Genomic DNA, 23,960 nt, shown 5'->3' on the forward strand with positions numbered 1-23,960 from the left:
CCTGTAACAAAAAGATTCCTTCAATTATCTTCTGAATGTAGCTACTTAGACCAAAATATTTTCCCCTAATGCCTCCCAATAAAGAAATGGAAATGTGTTCTCAATTTGACTGCAGTAGAACTACTCTTCTGCATTGATCTGGTCCTTCCAGGGCCTCCTAGAACTTCCTGCATTAAAATACAAACGGAGAGAAACACTTCTTGATCACAGTAATGGAGGAGAAGGCAAGTTAAGCATTAACAACAAAGATGAATGCAGCTGTTCTGTGGATGTGGAGCACAGGGCATTGAGAAGAGGAAGGGAGAGTGCAGCTCTTCAGACACAAAAGGTGCTAAGGAGAGGCTACAATTCAGTCCTAATTATCCTACCCATGCTCCTTAAAATCCATGCTTGGCACAAGAGAAAAGTAAGGAAACTGCATGTACCTGTATCTCTCCTTGACTGAGCTACTAAACCCGACATTTACAGAGGCTCTGTAGCAACTGCCCTTGCCTGGGAGATCTCTGCCCTCAACCTGCTTAAATCACTCCATCTGTTCCTCTGCTAACCTTCCCACTCTCTAGACTGAATGCTCTTGGCAAATACCAAAAGATGTTTATTCAGTGCCAGAGACAAGTGCTGCAATCCTAGTTGAAGGTGCTACAGAGCATATTATATGCATGTACTGGATAGGAATTTTCTAATGGAATGGAAAGAGAGGAAAAATACTACAAAGCCAGGTTGTGGAAAGCACAATATTACATCAGAGCTCAAAACTGCAACCCATCACGCAGGGGTTCCACCTGACTACAGGTTTTTTTGAGGTTTTTTTCCTTTCTCCTTTTTGTCTGTTGTTAAATCCACATAGAGATTTTCTTCTGTGACACTAGAGAGAGAAGTTCGCTAAAGTTACTGTAGTGCCATCTGATTCCCACTACAGATTAAGGATCTCACTGTGCAGCCCGATCAAGGTAGTCAAGCTAGCCTGAGCCTTGGACAGCCTGATTCTAAATATCTGCTAGATTTTTTAGTCTCTATTGGGTTCTCCTGTAGTCTCATAGCTTTGAACAGCAATTGCCAGAATCATTCAGGATTTGCTAGGATCTTCTTTTTCACTCTTTACCCCATGGAAAGTTTTTATTGGTATGCTATGTCTTTCACCTCAGTAGCTAATATACACAATCCTATTCAACCTGCTAAGACAAATTTTGAGGAACTCAGCCATCACTTGGCCCAGCTTTTAAGATTGGATGAAAATCTTTGAGTGAGCACATGTTATCAGAGACCTCACAGAGTGCAAATATTTGTGGCTGTGGTTAGAGAGAATCAAGATTGACATAGCAGGTCTAATCTTCCTGTGATTCAGAGACAAAGTGAAAAATACAGTAAGCAACACAATTGCTTTTTAGTCACTTATATTCAATGGTACTTCCATGGGTTAACGGGGATGGCATGGACGTTTCATGTTACAGGTACAATGACAGACTTCTGAGGACTTGCATACCATTTTTTTCTGTGTCCCTTCAAGAACTGAAATGACAAAAATGGAATAAATAGCTCAGCTTGTTATTTTGCTGAACTACAGGACTGCTAAATATTTATAAGACATAATGAAGTCCTGTTATTAAGCTAATATTTTCCCTCTTGAATAGATTTCTCCAGTGGCTGTCAAACATCTTCACATTAACTTTTGCCAAGTGCGAGCTTAACAGCCCATCTATAGCTGGGAAAAGAAGATGAAAGTTGGCCACATGACGTTGAGTAAACAAACAGTTCCTTTGCCTCTGAGAAATACTTTCCGCTAGACCAGTGAGGCCAGAGGACAGCTCAGTATCACTAAGTGGTCACTGTTTTCCAGACTATCCACAACAGATTCAGACTTTGAGAACTTGGCTTGCCTATTCTTATTGCTTACGCAAGATTTCCAAGGCTACCAGTATGTTCATCATCGGTACACATCAGTCAGAATGAATTCATGCCTCTTTGGTTGGCATAACCCACACCAACACTGTGGTGGAACTCCTGGGCATCTCTTGTAGATATCCGATAACAAAAAAGTTAAAGATCTTAGGCTGTTTAAATATGACAAGACACAGGGAAAATTGCCAAAAAGATTCAATCTGCATTTAAATAATGATTTTACATAAAACAGGTTTAAGATCTGTTATAGCACAGCTACAAACCTGATCTTGTAATACACCAATTACAAGTTTCTCCCTCTGAGGATATGACAAACCCTGAAGGTTTATGCTCATACGTGTGACCCTATCCAAAAGTTTCACAGATTCTCCGAGAGGTAGCATGGGGGGAAACATCTGGGAGATGGTTACAAAGACAGGCACAAGAACAGAAAAATCTCTAGCTGAGAAGCAAGAAAGCAGCAAGAGCAGGGACTTCAAGCAACTACACCTCCAACTCTCAGCCAATTACCCATGTCTGTCTGTCACTGTGTCACCTTGTGATTATCTCCTAATGAAAACTCCCTATGGAAAAGCTCAGAGATGGCAGCACCTCCCCAAAAGTTCCCTCTGCTCTAGACCTGCAGGTTAGTAGTTCCCACGCCCAGAACTGCTCATCTCCTAGCTTCAGCTCAGTCATAGCTACGTTCTCACAGCTGCATTCACTGTCCATCAAACAGCTTCCCAGTGACGTCCCCAATTTTATGCAATGTCTTCAGGTTACAAATAAACAGATATCAGACTCAGGAGAAAGATGGAGAAGGAGAAGATAAGATAGCCTAAAGACAAACATGCTGGTCCACTGCTTTAACCCAAAGCCTTGTTATCCTACCACTGCTCTCTACAGAGCATTTTGAGCCCTTCCCTCTCCTCCCTTTCTTGGGGCGATTCCTGGGTGAAATGCTCTCTCAAGATCTTCGAAGGCTGCCAAAAAGCAGAAAAGTATTCCCCTATCTACATTAGGAAGTGGCTTGTTTCCTATCCTGGTCTTTCATTCTAGCTCAGCCTACTCAAACACTGCAGTAAACCAGACAGCAAGGAACAGATACATACTGCAAGGTACGAATGAAGACATAACCAGACAACTAAAGAAGAAAGACACTTGATATTGATCAATACTACCTGCCAAAGTGTGTGGTGCAGCCAAGAAGGTCCTTCCAAAGTGTTCAAACATTCCTGATGTTTGAAAAGGACAGTTAACTTTGCTACCCTTGGGGGTGTGAGTGTGCATGTTGGTGGGGGTGATCAACGTCTACACTTCTCTGGAGGAGGCTCAAGACTCATTCAGTCTTTGCTGAATACAGAGATTAGCACCACCTCAGCTGGTCTCTATTTTGCAGATGTTAGAGCCATCTACTGGTTCCTTACAGTTTTCTCAGGTGGCTGCTCTGGACAGAAGAGATGACAGGAAGGCGGTTTGCAAAACTTGATCAGTGACCAAGAACACCACAGTAGGCCCAATCCCAACTGCTGGGATATCCAAATGACAGGTTTGAGCCTGCCTCATTTCTCCCAGCATGACAAAGGCAGAGAGAACAATGTCTCACTGCTCTAGTGCCAGTGACTGGTCAGAGGAAGCTAATGAGCACAGCAGATACAGCATTAAAATTAAGCTTTTCTCCCAGCACTTGTGGTACGTTCTATTGGGGAACAGGCAGCCTCACCTAAAATAGTAAGTTTGTGTCCAGCTAAGCTCTTGTCCTCAGGTCATGGGTAGGTGCATGACAGAAGTCTCATAGCTGTGCATGGCACCTCTTGGGCTGGGATCATGACAGCCATCTTTTCATATCTGAAGAACTAGAGAGGGCTCCAAAATACCGCATCCCCCACAGTCGCTGCAGCATTCCCTGCACAAGGTGGCCTGATGCAGACTTTGGGAGTGAGAATTTTATCAGTATTTTCAACATGGAAGTGTATAGTACTGCTGCAGATTGCACAGTACTTTCATATCCAGTGTCTTTTATGACTAAAGCATATGCTAGGATCATTAATACAAGTAGTTGCAGCTTTAGAGTTAGGAATCTTAAAATTAGATTAAATGGATTCATCATTTAGTTTTATATTTAAACGACCTACAGCTCTGTCAAAAGCAACAGGCATCACAACAAAGCTGTGCAAGAATCAGAGGGCTTTCTGTTGCACTACTGCTGCCTCAAGGACATTCCCAGTCCTAAAATTGATCCAACGACTTAAGACTATTGCTTCAGTAACTTGCAGTTTTCTCCCCACCCACATCCCACCACAGGAAGGACATGGACACACACTCATCACCCCCAAAATGCTTCACATGAAGCCCACAAGCAGCAGCTAATAGAGATGGCTGTGGTAGAAGCATTACAGCGCTTCCTCTGTTCATCAGTCTTCTCCCCCACTAGCATGTTTCTGGTTCTGCTGCATTTCTTTTGGTTTGCTACATTTACACAGAAATTCTTGAGGTCCAGGCTTAGGTCACAGTATGAAATTTACTTGTACCTGTCTCAGGAAGATTGTCTGAATCGTAGAAGATTCAGGTTTCATGCCTCATTTCTAGATAGCATATAAACACCTACAGCACTACCAACTGGTCAATCTACATTTACTCCCTCTATTCACCCTCCAAAATTCATAAATATTTTTTAACTCCCTCATGTCCCAGTTGGGAACTATCACGAAATTTGTATCAGCTGTGACTCAGAATTTACTTCTATGACAGTGGCACTTAGGGATTTCAGCTAATGTCAGAGATGCACAGACAACTTGACAATGATGGGTTTCCATCTGGGATTTCCAAGAAGTAAAGCTGCAGCTTTTTTAACTCAGCCAGGGAGCTCGTCCTAAGTGTTAGGGCAACACCAGAGCCTTGTGACAGCAAGTGATCAAAGCCCTCGGTGCTGAGAGAGTAGAGACAGGGCTCTTGACACCATGATAATAAGTAGCTTGTTTTCTTATTTCCATATGAAACCTCATGACTCTGTGCGTGAGTTGTACAAGGTGTCAGAAAGCAAACCAGTTTTGCTTGACAAAATATTATGACCACTCAACTCGGATATAATTAGCACAATGTTATAGTCCCTTAGTTAGGTAATTCCAGCAGAGTTTATTCAATGGTACAAAGAGACTTTCTGAGGCAGAAATGGCAGCTTGGCACCCAACTGTGGTTGGCTTTTCCTGGCTAGATTCCTAACCACCAAACAACTCTGCAGTCTGCTTTTCTTATCCCACCCCAAAGTGCTATGATAGAGATATCTGCAGTGTTTGGGCAGGCACTATCAGATGGAGAATTTAAAAACCTGGCAAAGATATGTCTCACTATTTAATAATCTGTGCAACTTACATTTTAATTCTGAGAAAGTGTCAGTCATTGGAAACGAAACAGACACGATACTTCATGCATATTCCTCATGAAAATACAGCATACTTGTTCTTTAAGATGATTTATTTAAAGTACAGGAAACTTCTACCTCTGGAGGCTCATTTAGTTGCTTTAGTGCCTAACTAGCAACTTGAGAGGAACCTCACCATACCTACTGTATTGCTCTCCAGCAAACACAAGGCAGAGAGTCTGTTTCATCTGCAGAAACCTAATTCAAGAGTGCGATATATATGATATCCTAGGTGAGATGGAGTTCTCATGAGACAACACAATGTTTTTACATCAAGCACACTATCCTTGCCATTAGTGATCTTTTCTTCACTAAAAAGCTGACCACTGCCTTTAAGCAGCACCCCGGTTATTCGCTCAGGGAGAAAACAAACCAGAATACAAAAAGCACATGGAAGAATTAACTCTAAAGCAGATTTCTGCTCAGACATGGATGCAGTATTCCACATAAATAAGTCAGAACGCTTATCACATAGTTTCCATACTCAATAAACCAGGGCTTAATTCTCTCATAATTCATGTCCAACTAAGACTAGTGTACACACCAGGAGAGGAGATGCGCCGTTTCCAGCCCACACAGTCTAAGCCTGTCGGAGTGCTCTGGGAAAATGGATGTAGTTTCAACGGTAGGATATCAAAGGCAACAGCAGATGTGATGGATGGACTAATTCCAGCCTGCAACAAGAGAGGGAAAACAGAGACAATAAACATTAAACTTAGATGCCCTGGAGGACAAAATACAGCATTCATCATGGAGCACCTCTTTCCACCTCTGATGCCTGCTCGTGTAAGGAAGTAGTACATAAGTAGACACATACAGATGATTATGGCTAGAGAGATTAGAAAAGAGTGAGAAGGCAGGGAAAACTGGAAGGTAATAAGAACATAAGTGGATAACCAGGTACTGGACTCATACTTCACATACTACCACACATACCTACATTCACAGAAAGTTTCGCTCCTTCCTGTGAAGCCTATCTAGTGGGAGGGGGAAGCATATCCCTCAGCTACAGAACTGTTTCCTACAACTTTATGACTAATAATTCCTGTTCTGGTGTTTAACATGTAACTAAAGCTTTTCTCTTCAGAGATTTATTGGTACCAGTCCCCAATCATATAGAATGTGGGTAACACAACTCTTCAGTTAAAGGTACAAGTAGGATCTCTCTTCTACCTGGATCAATCTGGATGATTGATTTTACAAAACTTACAGAACTTTACAAAACTTTGAAAACTCTATACCATTGCCAGATCTCATTGAATTAATATTTTTTGCTGGTTTAAGGGGGAAAACGGTCATGACCTCTAATGCCTCAGTAAGGCTTAAAATAAACAAATTTACAAGATTTTTTTGTTTGTTTAAGAAATCACAGCCATACAAACCACTGCCATAAAGATACTCAATCAACCCACAGACTAACCCACTCTGTCATGCAGACATTCACTTGATGTTTTAAAAATAAAATCAAATCTATCAACAAAATCCAAATGTAAACAAGGTTGTTCTCCTTTTCTGTGTCAAAACCAATATTTTCTGCCGATGTTGCCACACCAAGAAACTTTCAATGTTTTCTGTCTCCTCTCATCCACCGTGAAACAGAAATAATATCTGCTTGATACAGGGAAACAAGACCAACATTCCCCTTCTACTTCATCAGGGAATCACAAGATACTGGACATGATACTACAAGAATATAGGTCATCTGGCAATGAGCAATTCAGTGACTTTGACAACAATCTGTAACTTGTAGTACTTAAGGCATAATGCAGATATGCTTTTATTCCTTTTTCCTTCTCTCTCTTTTCTACGTCCCATACCTCCTACTGCTGGCACACACGGAAAATATCAGTGACTGCAGGCAACTGGGAGATCAGCTCATCAGGGAGCATTGGTCCTGTGGGCGTAGGCATTTTTCATCTCTATCGCTATTGCCCCTTCCTTGTGCTGCTGTGACATTCAGTTACAACATATCCATCCTTCAGTGAACCAAGAATTTGGGATATAGAGGTTCAGTAGTTTATCTAGGATCTTTCCTTTTCCCTACTAGCTCACACTATGTCCCATAAGCATAAAGACTGCTGACTAGCCTTGATGCTGAAGCCCCTTCTTTAGAAGATGGCAATTAGTCAAAACATACTTCTAAAATTAAATAGCAAACTAAGCCCACTGAATAGCCACACACTGCCCAAGCAGGTGAGAGTGCTGCTGCTCTGTTGCCTGGTTTGCTTGATTCTTCCTGGACTTACTTTCCTAAAGCAAAGAGAACAAAGCCAATACTTTGACACAATTCACCATCTCCTGAGGGATAGCGTGAACCCTGTTCAAATTAACCTGAGCAGCGCCTGTCTGTCTAGGAAAGTCACAGCAAAGCCCCAGTGGCAGCACATGGTCTTCCAGTGACAACAAAACGAAGTAAAACCGGCAACTTACTGAGCTATAGCTCTGAAAATGCCAAGGGTAAAGTCTAGATTATTTACATGAAATGTGATAGAAAGCATTATTGTTCCATTTAAGACTAGGAAGGAGAATACTGCCTTAGGGCTTTTACAATAAAAACTGCAGGCTTCTTATTAATCTCCAGGTCATCAGAGCAAATTTCAGGTACGGCCATCATTTGATTTCTACAGCAAGGAAGCCAGGTCTATACAACCCAAAGTCAGGGGAAGAAGCATTTTTAGACACGTTAGTAACACATGAGCAGGGTTTTCCCCAACCTACAAGGGAGGGGAGGGGAAATGAGGGACCAGAGCATAGTAAAGACCTTCTCTTCCACATTTTCTGCTCTAGGTTCAATGGGGTTATTTCTATGCCCTTACGCACAGCAGCACAGTCCCTGGGAGAGGCATTTACCCCTGTCTGTGTGTCTGTGCCTTGTCAGGTGCACCACAGGGGGAGACTTATCTCATTCAATCCCCTCTCCAAAGTGTGTTCATTACCCTCTTGAAGTGTATCTGAGGTGCCCACAGTGCTCATAACCATGGTAGCATGCAGCAAAACTTAATTTTCTCTTATTTCAGAGGTAGTAAAACCAGATTTCCAGGAGTCATATTCGGGACAATAAGCTAAAGATCTATTTTTTACTGCTTCTCATTTTGCTTTCAAAATAAAGAGAGAGCTTTTTCTGCCCTATACCCCCTCTGGGTATAGTCCCCTGATGGGCCTTTTAGGAATCTCTCTAATTTGGCAGTGCAGAAATTGTACTCTAACAAACTCATGTAGAAGCCATGCCTGTGCTTCTATTGCTGTGCACCAGAGATACAGCAAGCTTAACATCCTGGTTTTAACTTTTTGTCAAAATAGGAAAGAGCAGGATGGGAGCAGACAGGCAGTTCAGAGACATCACTAAAACAATTTTTGCAAAAAGAATTCCCAAAACAGAGCCTACTGCCATTACAGCATTACACATATCAGCAGTTTCGGGCACTGTCTCTGCTGCAGCTAGGGAATTTAAACTGCATTAAAAACAAGAGGACCCCAGGCTACACTGTGAAACCCATCACCATGTGAAAGGCAAAGCCTATGGCCAAGCAAAAGAAAATAATTTCATCTACAGCCATATGAGTTTCTCTTCTACCACTTTGAGGGGTGCTACCTTTAAAGGATTGCCATGACCAGTTAAATGTTAACACTTTAAGGTACAAGATCAGAAGCTGCTCAGCTTGTTACTGGTAGCATTTTGTTATAAGGGACAGCCGGGTCAAGCTTTGAGCTCGACTCTAGGGATTTACACAGACTGTTCCCATTTAAAGCAGATGAACAACTTACTGGATCTAAGCAAAACAAAGACCAGTATACAGAATTGTTTAGGACTAGTATTTCAAGTAGTTTGGGTTTTTTTGTTTGGTGTTTTTTTTTTTTTTTTTTTTAGTTTAAAGGTAGTTTCTTGACTGTCCATCTCCCTTTGAATCTCAACTACCAACCTTCAGATTAGCTTATTACCACTATACTAATTTGTGCATGTTGATCTGAGTGGTAGAATAGCATCAGAAATCAGCACTTGAAAAAAAAAAAAAAATCAAGAATTCCTCCCTGGTCTGACCTATTAAGTTGTTTCCACAATATTGCAGCATTACATCACCTTATATGCTGACCTGATCTTGACTTAACACAATACGACTTGTCATAACTGAAGCCACACATCCCAAGGCAGCCATGTGTCAGAAAACATCAGACTTGTAATTTCAGATCTCCAAAGCCCATACAGTTGCCTTGTTCCAGTCACAAAACCACAACAGACAATGAACATCTTACAAAGCTTCTTTTGTGATAATTTATTTCTCCTTATAAAAAGGGATTTAGCATCCTTCTAAAACTGCCCTCAAACACTGCAGCTTGTGACAGCACTCCCACCACCCTTGGGAGTATGAATAAGCCAGCATTATTACAGGAATAGAGCATTTCAAAGACAGAATAAAACACAATAGGAAAAAGAAACTACGTGATGACTATTACAAATAAAAAATACAGGCCAAGACATGCAGTTACATGGGCATACAGGAAATAGCCCTTGAACCCCAACAGTTCTCTCAGTAAAACTTAGCATTGTGCCCTCTTAGCCTGCCCACAGAGATAAAAAGTATCAATAACCTGCATAACATACTTAAGTCAACAGAAACAGTAAAAACCCCAAATCTACTTATGTGCTACTAAGTATCTTCTACTCACCTCTACTACCCAAAGAAGAATGAACCAGAAAACTAAGGCAGGCTGGTAAACCCCCCAGGCAGGTGGTGCTAAGTGAAGGTACCTCACTGGGCCAAGGCAGCTGCACATCATTACACAGCTGATCCCAATTTAGAGGTAAGCTTGCACCAGAAAAATAAGGGTGGAAATGCTTAAAGGAGAAGCTGTTTTCTAGCAACAACAAAATGTGCAGTCATTCAGCAAAACAGACAGCATTCAAGCTGGGTAATCTGATGGCTTCAGGGGAAGATATTGAGGTAACTGGTCCCCCATCTGAGAAGCACTAATGGTCTCTATGCTGGCCAACATACCCTGCAGCATGGGTTAGATTTCCATCACTATCCATGCTTGTCAAGGAATTGTAAGAAATATTTTTAGCATGTTTTACTGGCTTCTGTTTATCACTGAGCCTATGTAAGCCAGGGATTCATTTTCTCTAGCTTGTTTCATGCCCATACAGCAGTGAGCACTCAGAACTCTGAGAAAAGTAGAAAAGTAACACAATTAATTTCTTTTTTTTTTTAATCTTAACACACATGTGCCTCAGGACCATTACTCATTGCTTTCAACACATAGGTAGTAGTGGGGTTGAGCCAGGGAAGCACTCTCACTGAACTGAAAGTAGGAAATGCATCACAGAACCATACCCAGCACTCATCCAAGCATCAACTGACAACATTTTGTTTTGAAGAGCCCTACAAACACAAAATAGAACAGAGTTTTAGTCCCTTTTCTTGAGGAGGGGAGAAGAGTGGGCAGTTTTTCAGAAACCCTGTTTCTAGAATTGGCCTGGCTTTCTGTCCCAGGTGTCCATCAGCTTTGATGGGAAGCTCTCTCAGGCAGACAGGTACAAGGCAGCAGGTTTACTCCCAGCAAGATATAGTGGACAAGCCGAGCTGTGTCAGGTGAATGTTTCCCCCTCACCACCCACAGAACTGTTTGTGCGCATAAGCTCAAGCATGTGCTGAAGTGTTGACAGGACTGGGGCCTCAGCTCCCCTCAAACATTGTCATTTTGATGCAAGAGCAACCAGAAACAGGCAACCAGGACAAGAGAGAAAGGAAAACAAATGCAGATAACAGACAACTCTGAGGAAAACTTTTATTTGAAAATCTGCTACTTGATTTCAAGCTTGCTCAGAAGCTTCCTCCATATTATCATCAGATGCTGCATGGAGTGTCCCTCCATCTCATGTCCTTTTTCCTCAGAGGTTCTTTTTTATGTATGAAGGCCACATTTGGCTCTTGGATACAGATTCATGGCTCTCCATGAAGGGAACAGACCTTAGCTCTGGATCCAAGAGTAACAGATGCCATCAGTGTGAGTCACAACAGCCACAAAGTTTGCCACAAGCAATCATAATGCTGATCTAAAAGTCTCCCCTGGCGGAGAAGAGAATACTAATAGCTAAAACTCCAATGGCAATGTTCTCTCGAGCATTTCACAGCAGGAATTTGCCTCAGTAGGAAGTGTGGAGTTGGCCTCAGATACAGGGAAATCTAATTTAGAAGTCCATTTTTAAAGTTATACAGCAATGCCATGGGGTATGGAATGAGATTTCATCAGTTTAATTTCCATTGATTTAAGGCAACTCTGATTTGCTCCGTGCCCTCCCTATCTTTCAGCTTACAGAGCAATCTGGTGTTCTCGCCTCCTCTTGTCCAACACAACACGGGGCAGGAACTGCTCAGTTACAGCAACTAAAAAACTCACCAGCTTTAGAGATCATCACTTATGGAGCAGTTTAGTGTTTAATTAGTCTCCACAGACTACCAGGCTCAAAGAAAAGCAGACAGAACTGGTAGCAGACAAAGTGCAAGGACAGGAATATGATGACAGTAGAAAGAAGCAGCCGGAGCAGAGAGGAAGACAGTGCCAGAGAATGAGGAGGACGGTGTATGGTTTCTTACTTTTAAGTGGTCCTCTGGGAGGTGTCGCAATTGAATCCCTCTCTCTGGCTGTGTCTCCTTCTCTAGCTTCCTTTTTTGGTTCCTCTCCATCCAAACATCATCGAAGCTGAAGCACTTATAGAGGGGTTTAGGTCTCTTCCTCCTCCTCTCTGGAATCTGCTTGTCTTTTTCATCTGGAGCAAGGAAGGAAAGCCTCCAGGCTTTGCTCTCAAGGGTGGAGATAGGGCGTGGGGATGGTGGAACCTGGGGGGGCCTTCTTTTGCGATGGGGAACCCATTTCTCATTTGGCCTCTTTTCAGGTGGCATTTGATATTGCTGTTTAGACTCCTGTTTTACAAACAGCAGGTGAAAACACAGGATTTGTTGGCTGGAATTTTGTTTGCTTCAAATCAGGTTGAACAGAAGATGGTAAAGCTCAGTTATCTAGCCCCAGAACTATTCAGAAGAAGTACTATTTCCCGAGACTATTGGCTGGCCAAAACCAGCCTGTCTACTCATTCATCCTTCTCCATAGGCTTAGGGGTACTCCAGCCTGAAGCAGCATTTCTGGTATCCTTTCAGAGTGTAAGATACACTCCCTCTGCACAGGACAATGCCCTTTTCACCCTCATTTAGATGGCATATTACAATAACATTACTACTGAGATTTAGGTCACTCTCTATACAATATTATTTACAAAGACAGACAATGTCTCTGAAAATAGAATAATGACCAGTCTTGTCTGTCTGTGCTTTTCCAACTGTACTTCAGTTATACAACATGAAAAGGCTTCCTAGATGCCTGTGGGTCTGATGTATTAAGTCCTGTGCCTCCTGATGTGCTCTTTGTGCTATCCATTTTATTTGCTCGATGTTGGGCTGAGAGTGAGGAATTGCACAGCTTTGCACTTCACTCTCATTCGCTTTTTGATGAGTGGTTGCACAAAATGACAGCTTTTATACTGGAACAACTTGAAATTAAGCATGCCCTCAGGCATCTAACTACTACTCCACGTAGCATCAGTCTTACAATCAATAATATTTAAGGTGGGAGATGACAACGTTGGGGAATGAATGATCTCAGGAGTCTCTTTTCATGCCAAGAAAATGTTGTGTCCTGACAATAGTATCTCTCTAGTTCCTCACAGTTCATTTGAAGAACCCAAATACAACAACCCTTGAATCCACTGCAGGCACTTCCTATCTACTGTCAATTAACCAACAATCCCAGATCAATTCTTCTTTGCCACTGGCAAGAGATACCACAGTTTAGAAACACTCCTTATCTACTAGATGCTATGCAAAAAGGAAAGTGTATCCTGCTGGTATTCTGTGCCTAACCCCATCATACTGGAGAGGAGCAAGGAGAAGAACTTGCACAGATTCCAAACATGTGACCTATTACGACAGTTCACTCTTGCCTGCTGGGTAACACAATTATGTAAGTAAAACAAAACAGTCAGATTAATTAAATATGTAATGAAGGCCCTGCCACATTGGCAAACTGGTAATTGTTCTGTCTTGCTGTTTTCAGCATAAAATCTTTGTCCTGGATATAACTTGGGGAATGTTAACCATTAGCAGGTAATGACAGAGGAGCTGGTATGTGGTCCATCATGCTAAGAAGGGTTACTTACCAGTGTGGTAGCCAGAGGCGTCAGGGGCAAGCTGATCCACTGCAGTTTCGCACAGCACTACAACACAGATAAAGCTGATACCACTGGAAAAATACCTGGCTGGGGGCTTGGGGAATACATACATATCCCCATACTGCAGAGCACACTGGGAAGGGAGTGCGAGGAACTTCACAATTATGCATTTGTTTTACAATAATGTCTTTACTGATGTGGAACAGAAGAGGACTTTTCTTCAAATCCACTGTTAATTTATGACCTTTTTACTTAGCAACACACTTAAGGAAGACCATCCTTAGTGTTTAGATGATAATTATGTTGGAAAGACTTAACACTGCAAATATACTTTGCCCAATGTCTCTTGCTGTATTGCAGAGATTCCTGAGAAAACAACTTCACTTACAAAACCCAGGGTGCAGTTCTACTTCATTTCACAATGTCATGAAAATGGAAATAAAAGCCCTATTTGCTTTAAGAGATTAGATGTTGTGTCCTGAAAGCTGGGACATTTACATTAATTTCCAGGCTCCAGCTGCATTTATCCTATTTCAGATAGCATATTCTGCAGCCTCCAGAAGAATCAGAAAAATTAAACTGGTTTTATATGGCTTAGACACCATTTAAGTTTTTCATGGTTTTCTTTAAATTATTTAATCTAGCAATTAATTTAATTAATTAATTATTTGCTCCTAATGGTTACATTATAGGATGTGGGCTTGCCTATTCAAGGCTTTACACATGCCTCATCTCTCCACTCTTTTCTAGATGCTTTTTTTGGGTTATCATTTGCAGGTCAATGATTTTATTCATATTCTGAGAGGCTTCATCTGTTGACAGTGTGTATAGTCCAAGTATCTTGCATTTTCCTAGTCTGGTGTAACACTACAGTATCTTTTTAGGAATGTGGTATCCAGTGTTAAGTTTGTAAGTTAAGTTGATGCCCATGAAAACAAAAGATTTTCAAGTAAAGCAGAGGATAGAAGAGAATAAAGCAAATTCTCTTCCCCTTCTGCCCACAGCAATTCCAGTACTACAGCCCTCACTTCTCAAACTGCAACCCACATGCTTCTTTAGATTGCAGACACCATTAGCTAAAAAACCCAAACCAATCAACCAAAATCCCTTCCCAGCGGGGAGGTGAAATCTCCAGCAATGGAGGTTTTCAAGACTTGTTTAGACAAAGTCATAGTTTTGTCTTTCTGGTGTTGTCACTAGTCCTGTCTGAAGGAGGAGGTGGGATTAGATGACCTCCCAAGATCTGTTCCAACCAACTTTTCTTTGTTTCTACACAAAAACATAGGGAGAAAGGGTAAGCTAAGACCATTTTGGAGGCTATCTTAAAACTTTAATGTAACCTGGAATGTGAGAGACAAAAAGCAGCAGCAGCAAAAGCTGTGCCCATTTGAGTTGAACACAACCAGCACTCAGGTGCAGAATTGATCAAGCAGTTCCAGATTCATGAACTCTCTGAAAAATGTCTGCTTGGGGTATGCAGAATCTCATACCCTCTCACAAGTGCCACTTTTGAAAATCCGCTCAACAAAATTATTTTGCCCATTTCTTAATGTCAAAACTCATCATCAGCAATATTGAAAAAGTAGCATCATCAAGCCAGGTTCTGGGATCTCAGCTAACAGATCAATCTCAGTCACTCTGGTAGTTTGTGCTTAGCCACTGAAAGAGATTCCGAAACTCCGAGTCACTTACAACTCGGGAAATCCTCTCTGGGATTAAAAGCCTACTGACAAAGGAAGTCTCTGCTTTTAAAGACCTCAGCCAACCAAGAAATCCCTATTGAAGATACAATCTTTTCTGTGAGATCCAGCCTATCACAAGGAAATTAATGTGTTACCAGCAGTAGAATACAATGCAACATCAAAAGGAGACCCTGGCTCCATGGGTTTTTTCTGTTCACTGTAGAAAAGGCAGAAAAGGACTCCTAGTGGCAATCAAAGGGTAGTTATGGTGACTGCAAAAACACATGGTACTTTGAAAGACAGCTTACTCATTGTCTAAAGAGAAAGAATTTACTTCTTAAAAAGTGACTGCTAGCAATGGCAATTGATTTCTATGTTGCCTTTTGCTTTGAGAAACTTATTTACTATACACCAGTTACAAGGCTCGATTCTGCCTTATCTTAAGAGGGGTAAGACCCAGGTGAAAACTGGAGTTGAACAGGGTGGCATCTGTATAATCTCTCTGAAGCATATTATGCAGTAGCGCTGTTGTGATGACTCCATTCCTTTACATTTTTGTGGTAAAGCCTCCCTTAAAGAGTGCATCAATTCATATAATCTTGAACAGAAACAGAAAGATTAAGTAGTGCTACCTATCTTAGACAAAGAGAGTATTTATGCACCCATCTAACCAATGTGTTCACTAAGCCATTAAAGAGTTTCACTGGAATTCCTAAATCATATTACAACAAAAGAGTCTGCAAACCAAACCACTACGTGATCATTCCCAGACAACAACTCACCTCATCTCGGAGCATGTCACTAATGGAAGAAGCTGTGTTTAAGCTGATCTGGGATTGACTGCTTATGCCACTGTCATCCCTCTGGTATTCATTGTCCAACGAATGTACAGAAAGTAAGAGACTACCTCTGGGTTTCAGTGTCTTTGGTCTCTCAGGAGCCTCCAAATTGCTTTCGACTGCAGAGCTGTTCCCAAGAGAGATCATTGAAGTGGCACATATTCTTCCAGGATAACGGAAGCTCTTGTGTTGAGAAGTGGATCGAGGACTCTGTGGTTTCGGACTCATGGGCCTACAAGGCATGTCTTTGCCATCAGAATTTGACAGCTGGGGGCATGATGGACTTGACTGACTAAATGGCAACTGCAAGTCAGTGGGGCTAAATGGAGATTTCATCCAGTATTCCTCTAGAGAAGTATTTAAACTGTTGCTCAGAGCCTCCTGTTGTTCATCACAGTCTGAACTCTGTGAGTACCTGATGCCCAGGTCATGGGACTGTATTCGCTTTCTCCACATACCTGCAGGTGAAGAGACATCAACAGGCTCCACAGAGGTGTCAAAAAAGTTGGTGTCTGTTGAGGAGCCATTAGTTGTTTCTGTTTTGAAAAATGTCTGTCCGTTGGAACTATCCTGTCGCTCTATGGATGTTCGCATTACATGGCTTCTAGTTGCATTAAGACTCTCCTGTGTTGGTGATAAACTTGCTAAGACAGGCCTTTTTAGTCCATCTGCCTCCTTGCTTTTTAGAAAAGCTTTCCAGGTGCTCTGGCGAAGTTTGGCTTTCTCCTTTTCATTTTTCAGTGATACTCTTGAGCTTTGCTCAGTATTTTCCTTTTCTGGAGATTTGGATTCAAATAGGCTTGAGAGGGATTTGTGTGCTAAGGCCAACCTTGTCTTGAACTTCTTACCCTCGGGGTTTTTGTTTCTTTTGTATTCATTTTCAGGCAATGATTTTCTAATCCCAGAGTATTCCACGGGTTCACTGTCATTGTTTTCAGATGAACCTAAAACTTGTTGATCTGCATATTTGACAGCCGCCAGTGTGGGAGAAGTTGAATTTGTATCTACGTCTTCCATCAGTATCCGACCAGAGCCAGAAGCCTTCCTCAGGCTCATTCTGTTGAATAATCCTGCAGGTCTCTCATAGAATAAATCATCATCATCAGAGTACTCAGAGGCGTAGCTTTCCTTCCTGTGGAAGGCTGAACCAGACGAACAACTTTTGAAAGACTGTAAACTTTCAGTGTCTTCATCCTCTTTCCCAGCATCCAGTTCTTCCATCTTTGCCTTGCTGCCAAAAAAGCTGCTACTTGCCTGATTTTCTGCTGTGACAGGTTTAGTTTTCCTGAAAGATGTCATTTTTGAGAATACTAAAAACCTGGAAGCTTTCCCACTATTCCCATTCTTTGCTGGCTTTTGCACAGCTTTATAGAGGCTGCTATTACTTCCCAGGACATGGAATGAGTTCTCATCCATTTCCTCGCTGTTAGTGCTGCAGGTACTTATATTATCTAGGCCCAGCATGCAAGTGTTATGGGTCTCCCTTTTCACAGAATAGTTAAAGACATCAGAAACATCTAGATTCGGTGTACTGTCTTTGCTAGGGCTAGCTGTGTCTTCTGCAGGAGAACTTTCCTTTCCTTCGCTAGGAGAAGTTTCTTCACAAATACCTATTTGTTCCTTTGAACCATTAGAGCATTCATTTCCTTGCCTGCCTACTGCTTGTTCAGAGATGATGATGGGCCCCTGAAGGTCAACATCAGCACCGACTCCCTGACACAAATTGCTTACGTTGCATGTTTCCAGTGTTACTGCACTAGTTATATATAAGCCTTCCTCTCTGCCTTGATGTGCTTTGAATTCCTCTTCCTTAGACACCTGGTCACCTCTTTTTTCAGCCTGTGACTTTCTGAACTGTTCTGTCTCTAATTCAATATCAGTCTTTGTTCTGCAAGGCTTTTGCTCAGGGATCATAACACCACTTCTGCTATGCAATTTTAAGAGCACTTCTTCACGTTGATCTGCCTGACTTTCTGCAATAAGTATATCATCGCCCAGTGGTACAGTAACACTCCCAAATTCCACTTTTGCACTTTTTACTGTGGAATTACTACAGGTGAACCCTAAGGATGAAACTGCATCTGTTTCCTCTCTTTTCTCTTCTGAAACTTCTGCTTTTTCTTCAGCTGTATCCCCATCAGGGAGTACCTCTGCACTACCACAAATGAGGTGGGTGGCCAGAATTTGTTCTTCACAGCTACAGCTTTCACTCAGAACTCTCTCTGGCTCATCATGAACTTTGCTGACAGCATGAGGAGACATCAGATCCTTGCTCACTACACTTCTCAATGTTCCAGTTACCACTTTAGTAGGAAGATTACCATTCAGTGTCATGGACTGTAATCCTTTCTGCTCTACAGATACTATAATTAGGGCAGGCTTTAACTCTGGAAGAGTCATTAAATGCTTTCTCTGGCCTATATAATCTGATCTGGGGGTCATTTCAAAAGCAAAGACACTCTCTTCATCCTTTCCTTTATGAGTAGGATGTTCACATGTTACTAGCTCAGAGTGACTCCTTAAGGCACCATTTTTGCAACTTGTATTTTGCTGCATTGACTCTTTGTGCTCTTCCCCATTGTTACTGCTACCTGGTTGCAATCTGGTTTCCAGGACTTTCCAACCAAAGTCAAGGCTAGAAGAATCATCTACCCATCTTTCCCGTACCACAATCTCCATATCGGAGTGTACAGATTCAAGGCCATTCTCCTTCAAACTTTTCTGCTGTATTCTACCGTGGGTAGAAACACAGTTTACAGAACAATCACGATCTCTGCTTTCAACAGCAGGAAAACCTACATGACAAGCTGCTAGGTTCTCAGTGTCACCAAGGCCAGATTCAACATCAATATCACAAGGGAATCTGTTTGCTTCCAGATCTCTTTGAGCCTTGTACTGGTCACTTTTTATATGTTCTTCAGCATTTATGATCACTGGCTCACAGTCCAGGGCAAATGAAGTCTCCTTTTGTTTTGGAACACACTCACAAGCATCAATCTGTGTAGAAGAGAAGATATCAGCACATGTACCTACTGCTTCTGGGCTAAGGCCACACGTCTCCAATTTAGAGTGCAAATAATAATCAATGCACTGGGGAGAGCCTGCTGGTTGAGAAAGCTGACACTTATTTGAGTCTATGTCAGTGTTAAGAAGAGATCTTTGTATGCCAAACTCATCTTCTATTTTTATTGCCTTTTCAGGGCTTACAGGTAGCCTTCCTAAGTTTTTCCAAGTGTATTCAAAATCCAGCCCTTGATGTATTCTGGAACATGACCATCTAAATTTGTCTGTCAGGTGAACACAGTTCCCCACATATTCTGTCTTGCTTTGAGCACTGATATTTTCAGGTACACTGTGCCATGTTTTACTCTCTGTAATCTCTGACCTTGTGAGTGGTGGTTGAGATTTTGGGTTGAAGTAACTCTGGTAAAAGAATGAATCTGATGTCAACATGGTCTCTGTACTTCCATGTTTTATCCTTTTACCTGTAGTGTCACCACTGTCAAGTGAGTTCCTCCTGCTGCATTTTATACTGGACATAGAAGCTAATTCACACTTATAGTCAGATGTCTCAGTGTAACTTTTACAGCTAGGTCCATTTGTTTTAAAATGGAGATTAGGCAAACTACAGCTTGACGCTGCATCTGACCGGAAGGAAAATTGCTGTACCTCAGGAAAAATCAAACAACTTTCTGAGTTTGCTTTGAAACAAGCAATGCTTAATACTGCAGGATGTTCCTTCTGTCTTGTAACATCATCTTCTGTAGGTACTGAGTTGGTACAGGACTGCACTTTATTGCTTTCAAACTCTGCTTTATTTTGCAATGCTGCTACAGACTTTCTATTTGTCTGTGATATAATGCCCTCTTCACTGACTTGGTTCTCTCTGTTGGAAATATCACTAGCTAATGTTAGCTCTTCATCACCCAATTCTTCACCTTCTGACTTTGCAGTTGGTACACAAAATTCAGTTTTGCTTGGTGCTGCTTTTATTTTGGGTGACACTTCTAACCGCACCTGCTGGGTAAATTCTAGTTGCCTTGAGCACTTCAGTTCACAGAGGGTTGTTTCTGCCTTTGCTTTAGGAAGACTACGGCACAGATTTTTTTTTTCAGTAAAAAGGCAGTTTGAATCCAAGCAAGTTTCCCCAGTTACATCACTGGAAACAGATTCTGTGTCTGATGCACTCTCATAAGGCTCAGTTTTTACATCTGACAAAGATCCACTCTGATGTGACAGGGTCTCAAAATAATCTTCATCTGTTTCTTGGCTGGATCCACGTATCTCCAGCTCTATTGTGCTCGGGGTAGAAGAACTGAGATCATCTTCAAACTCTCCTTCACTGATGTAGTTTTCAACTGGCTCTGGGGTCTATCAATAAACAGAAAAGGATGATTTAGCAATGATTTCCCACAGCAGCAGGGTAGCATGAATTATTATTAGAAAAGGGACTTAGGAACACAATTAATTTAATACACACTAATGTCTTTGGAAGTTATACTTGATATTTTACTTATTGATGGACCTGAGGTCTTTCTATTTCTCACTGTTTCTTAATGTTTCTTAATTTTTTTTTTCCATTTTAATATGTAATTATGCAGAGGCCAAAATTCGACTATTGGCTGTATCTTTCATAGCCCAATACCAAGACACATTTCACATTCAAATAAGTCAAATGGAAATCATCCCTCGCCGGTAGATCTAAAAACTCTAATGAATCCATCTTCAAATCTGAGGAGGAGATTTATGTGATAAACCTGAGAAGTAATTGTTAATGTACAAATTACAGGAATGTGACATAAATATAAGTAGAACAGTTGTGCACTTGAATAACTGGATACTACCTATACCAAAGCCTGAATGAAAAGGTGAAAGTAGTCTTTGATCTCATTTTGTAGAAGGCTTATACCAGGAGCACTACATATATCAGTTATCCAAATCAGTGGCTGAGAGCAGAAAGATCAAAACCACACCGTCAATATTAGGAAATGTCTTCATCCCAGACAGCTACCCTGGGACAGTCTCAGTCTTCTTTTCTTTAACCATCAGAAAGAAGTCAGGATATTTCTCAAGTTTAAAGTAGAAAATGAAATCACAACAAGCTCTCCTGAGGTAAAAATAGTACTTGCTGTCTGTCAGCTTCAGGTACAGCTATTGTAAGAAGTTCTACAAATATACCCAACAACAATATTTAGCTGATTCCAGCCACAGGCCACTAATATCTAGAATAAGAAGCTTTGTAAATATAAATGGCAGCCTTTAACCCTAATGCTGGATGCCTCTTTAGCCGGGTTTTGATAACAATCATCACAATAATGATCAGCACATTTCGAAATCTGAAAAATGAGATAATAAACAATGAAAGTAATTTCTAAAAACACCCAAACCACAAGCAAATAGAACTAGAACATCAAACTAGAACACAAGGTCCCTTGGCCTGAGTTGCATGTTACCTTCACCAGGGTGCTTTATCGCAGAGGAAGTGTGAGTCCTCACATGGGAAACCAAACTCCAAATCACATCAAAGAATATGTCACAGAGTTTCTGATTCTAGACTCCAAAACATAGAGGATAAATAGGAAAAAGGAAGGCACTAGGGTTATTTCCAAAATGGAGTCTCAATAAGAAGATCAGTATTTTCTCTCAACAGAAGAAGGAAAATACAAATTGAATGGAGGAGGGAGGGGGGGGATTGAGTGCTTTAAACCAAGTCCAAAAATCACTTTCACACCATTAAACGTGACCAAATTGCACTATAACTGAGACATGAGTCACGTAACCAGCAGAGCAATGTGTCCTTTGGTGTGTGCAATCAGTGATACATGTAATTGAGGTCCTTTAATAATGTCAAATCCCACTATCACCAGGACAGAAATGACCAGAATTAAGGCAGCACAGACTAGCATTTCACATAATGATCGAGCAGCATAAACTGCGAGCAGTTGGCTCACACAGCAGTGAGTACAGCAGCAGCTGTTCAGCAGTAACAGCGCTGCCTCTTCAACAGTGTTCTGAACACAAATTTACAGATGGTGATAAACTAAGATAAAAACTGTTCAGGCAAGTAGGAACAAAGTAATGAAGATGCCCAACTGTCCCCAAGGATAATTATGAATTAAATTAAAAAAAAAAAAATAGGGCAGAGATCCCTTACAGTCCATCTATTATTCCAAACACAGCTACATCATGATATTGAGATTGTGACACCCTCCAAAATTCATTACTTGTTTTTAATGGGTATTATACAAAATTATGCAATTAAAACAAAAGCAGAGTCCCCAGAACTGCCTCCATACCTTGTGGGAAATGAGGAAATAAGTTCTAGGTATGAAGAGCACCAATTAATGTCAACTATCATTCCTGGACTGGGCCCAGGACTGAACACGTGCCCAGTGTTGCTAAGGGGAGGAACTGGTGTCAGGATCAGCCTGGCAGGGCCTACTGTACCAGATGTACCCTGGGATGGAGTTGCCCTGAGGAGGGAGAGGACATAGAAGCTTCAGTTCCTGCTATGTCTATCAAAACTCTCTGCCTAACAGACAAGGGAGCCTAGAGCTCACCTCTAGTAAACCTGAAATTCATGAGCCCGCTGAATTTCCCATGGTGACCAGGGAAGAAGTCCTAAGAGGGCAAACAACATGCAGATGGTGCCATTTTTACCTTCCTCTATGTGTCTTTGACTTCTCAGTGTCATGTTGCAGTGATCCTCAACTAGGCTGCTGATCAGACAACAGTCCTCATGTCTTTAATTTCCATGAGATTACACTGAGAATTTCAAAATTTAAATTATGGCTTTTTCCTGGGAAGGGTTCTTGAGAAAACGGTCAGCACCTGTGGACAGAGTTGTGTGTTTATGCATGTCTTCAATCTCAAAGCAGATAAACAGTTGGAAGAAAAGAGCCTGGAATAAATGTAAAAGAAACTACGTCTGAAATAAGGCTTTTGCATTTTACAGACAATAGCCAAATCAAAGCAAAGCTCCCCGAGCCTGTTTTTTGCTTGTGTTTTTTTCACCGTCTATGAAATGTGCCAAGAAAATAGCATGAAATTGAAGTTACTGATCTGTCTTGCTGTCATTGGATGCAGCCATACATAATCACGTCAAGCTAAAGTCACCAGGAAAATAAAACTTGTGACTTTCATATGTGAAGACCTCTATCTCCTTAACATAGGATACCTTACATTCAAGTTGCCCTCTAACTGAGATTGACAATGCTGGTATGTGACATCTGCTCCCATGGGCCCAGCCACACCTGTCTTATAAAAAATTTTTATTTAGTGGGGAAGTCATGTATATTTTTTTCTCTAGATTAGATTCTGTATTTGCATAGTTTTCTCACACTTAACAAGATTACATTGCAACAATTGTGAGCTTCTTAGACATTGTGTTTTCCCAATTTTCTCTGCCTAATGATTGGTAGGATAGGTTAAACAATTGTATCACTTCAACTAGTCTTTTAATGAAAGATGTTATTCTTAAATCTCACAACCACGAAAAAGAATCTCACCATTTACATGGTCTTTGCTTTTACTTTGAATGCAAGTTCCTTAAGCCAGCCTGATGTGTATTCCCACTACCTTGCACCTGACCCTAGTTACTACCTCATTGCCAGCTCAGGGAACATCGGCACAGCTTTTCCCTGAACTCAAGACAACATGAAAGCATTTTCAGTTGATATTTCAAAGGATTCAGACAACTGTTTTCTCCATAGGTGATGGTAACAACAACTCTTGAGTTGTTATTAATATACATTTCATAAATCTCCCTGTACACCTTGTTTGACTGAAAGGTACAGGCCAGTGTCTTTGACTCGCAGTGTGATGAGACTAAAATGCAGTTTCCATTAACACAGGTGAGAGCAAGCCAGCTGTCCTCTCTCAGGGGGTTTCAGCCCTGCTCATCACGTAAAGGAAATGTG

The 23,960-nt window shown here is 41.4% G+C and overlaps 1 protein-coding gene across 2 annotated transcripts in view; it reads right to left on the reverse strand.

Moving 5' to 3' along the window:
- ARHGEF4 (Rho guanine nucleotide exchange factor 4) overlaps positions 1-23,960 on the reverse strand; it is a 221,545-nt gene that overhangs the window by 101,209 nt on the left and 96,376 nt on the right. The window contains exons 4-7 of one of the 2 annotated variants that reach the window (XM_054836091.1): positions 15,985-20,412; positions 13,509-13,565; positions 11,893-12,219; positions 5,844-5,973 (exon numbers count right to left, since the gene is read on the reverse strand). In XM_054836091.1, coding sequence (XP_054692066.1) covers positions 5,844-5,973; positions 11,893-12,219; positions 13,509-13,565; positions 15,985-20,412 — 4,942 coding nt within the window. The remainder of the gene's footprint in view (positions 1-5,843; positions 5,974-11,892; positions 12,220-13,508; positions 13,566-15,984; positions 20,413-23,960) is intronic. The other variant, XM_054836092.1, reaches the window with a different exon arrangement.

Source organism: Grus americana, chromosome 9 (genome assembly GCF_028858705.1).
Source record: "Grus americana isolate bGruAme1 chromosome 9, bGruAme1.mat, whole genome shotgun sequence".
Lineage (NCBI taxonomy): Eukaryota > Metazoa > Chordata > Aves > Gruiformes > Gruidae > Grus > Grus americana.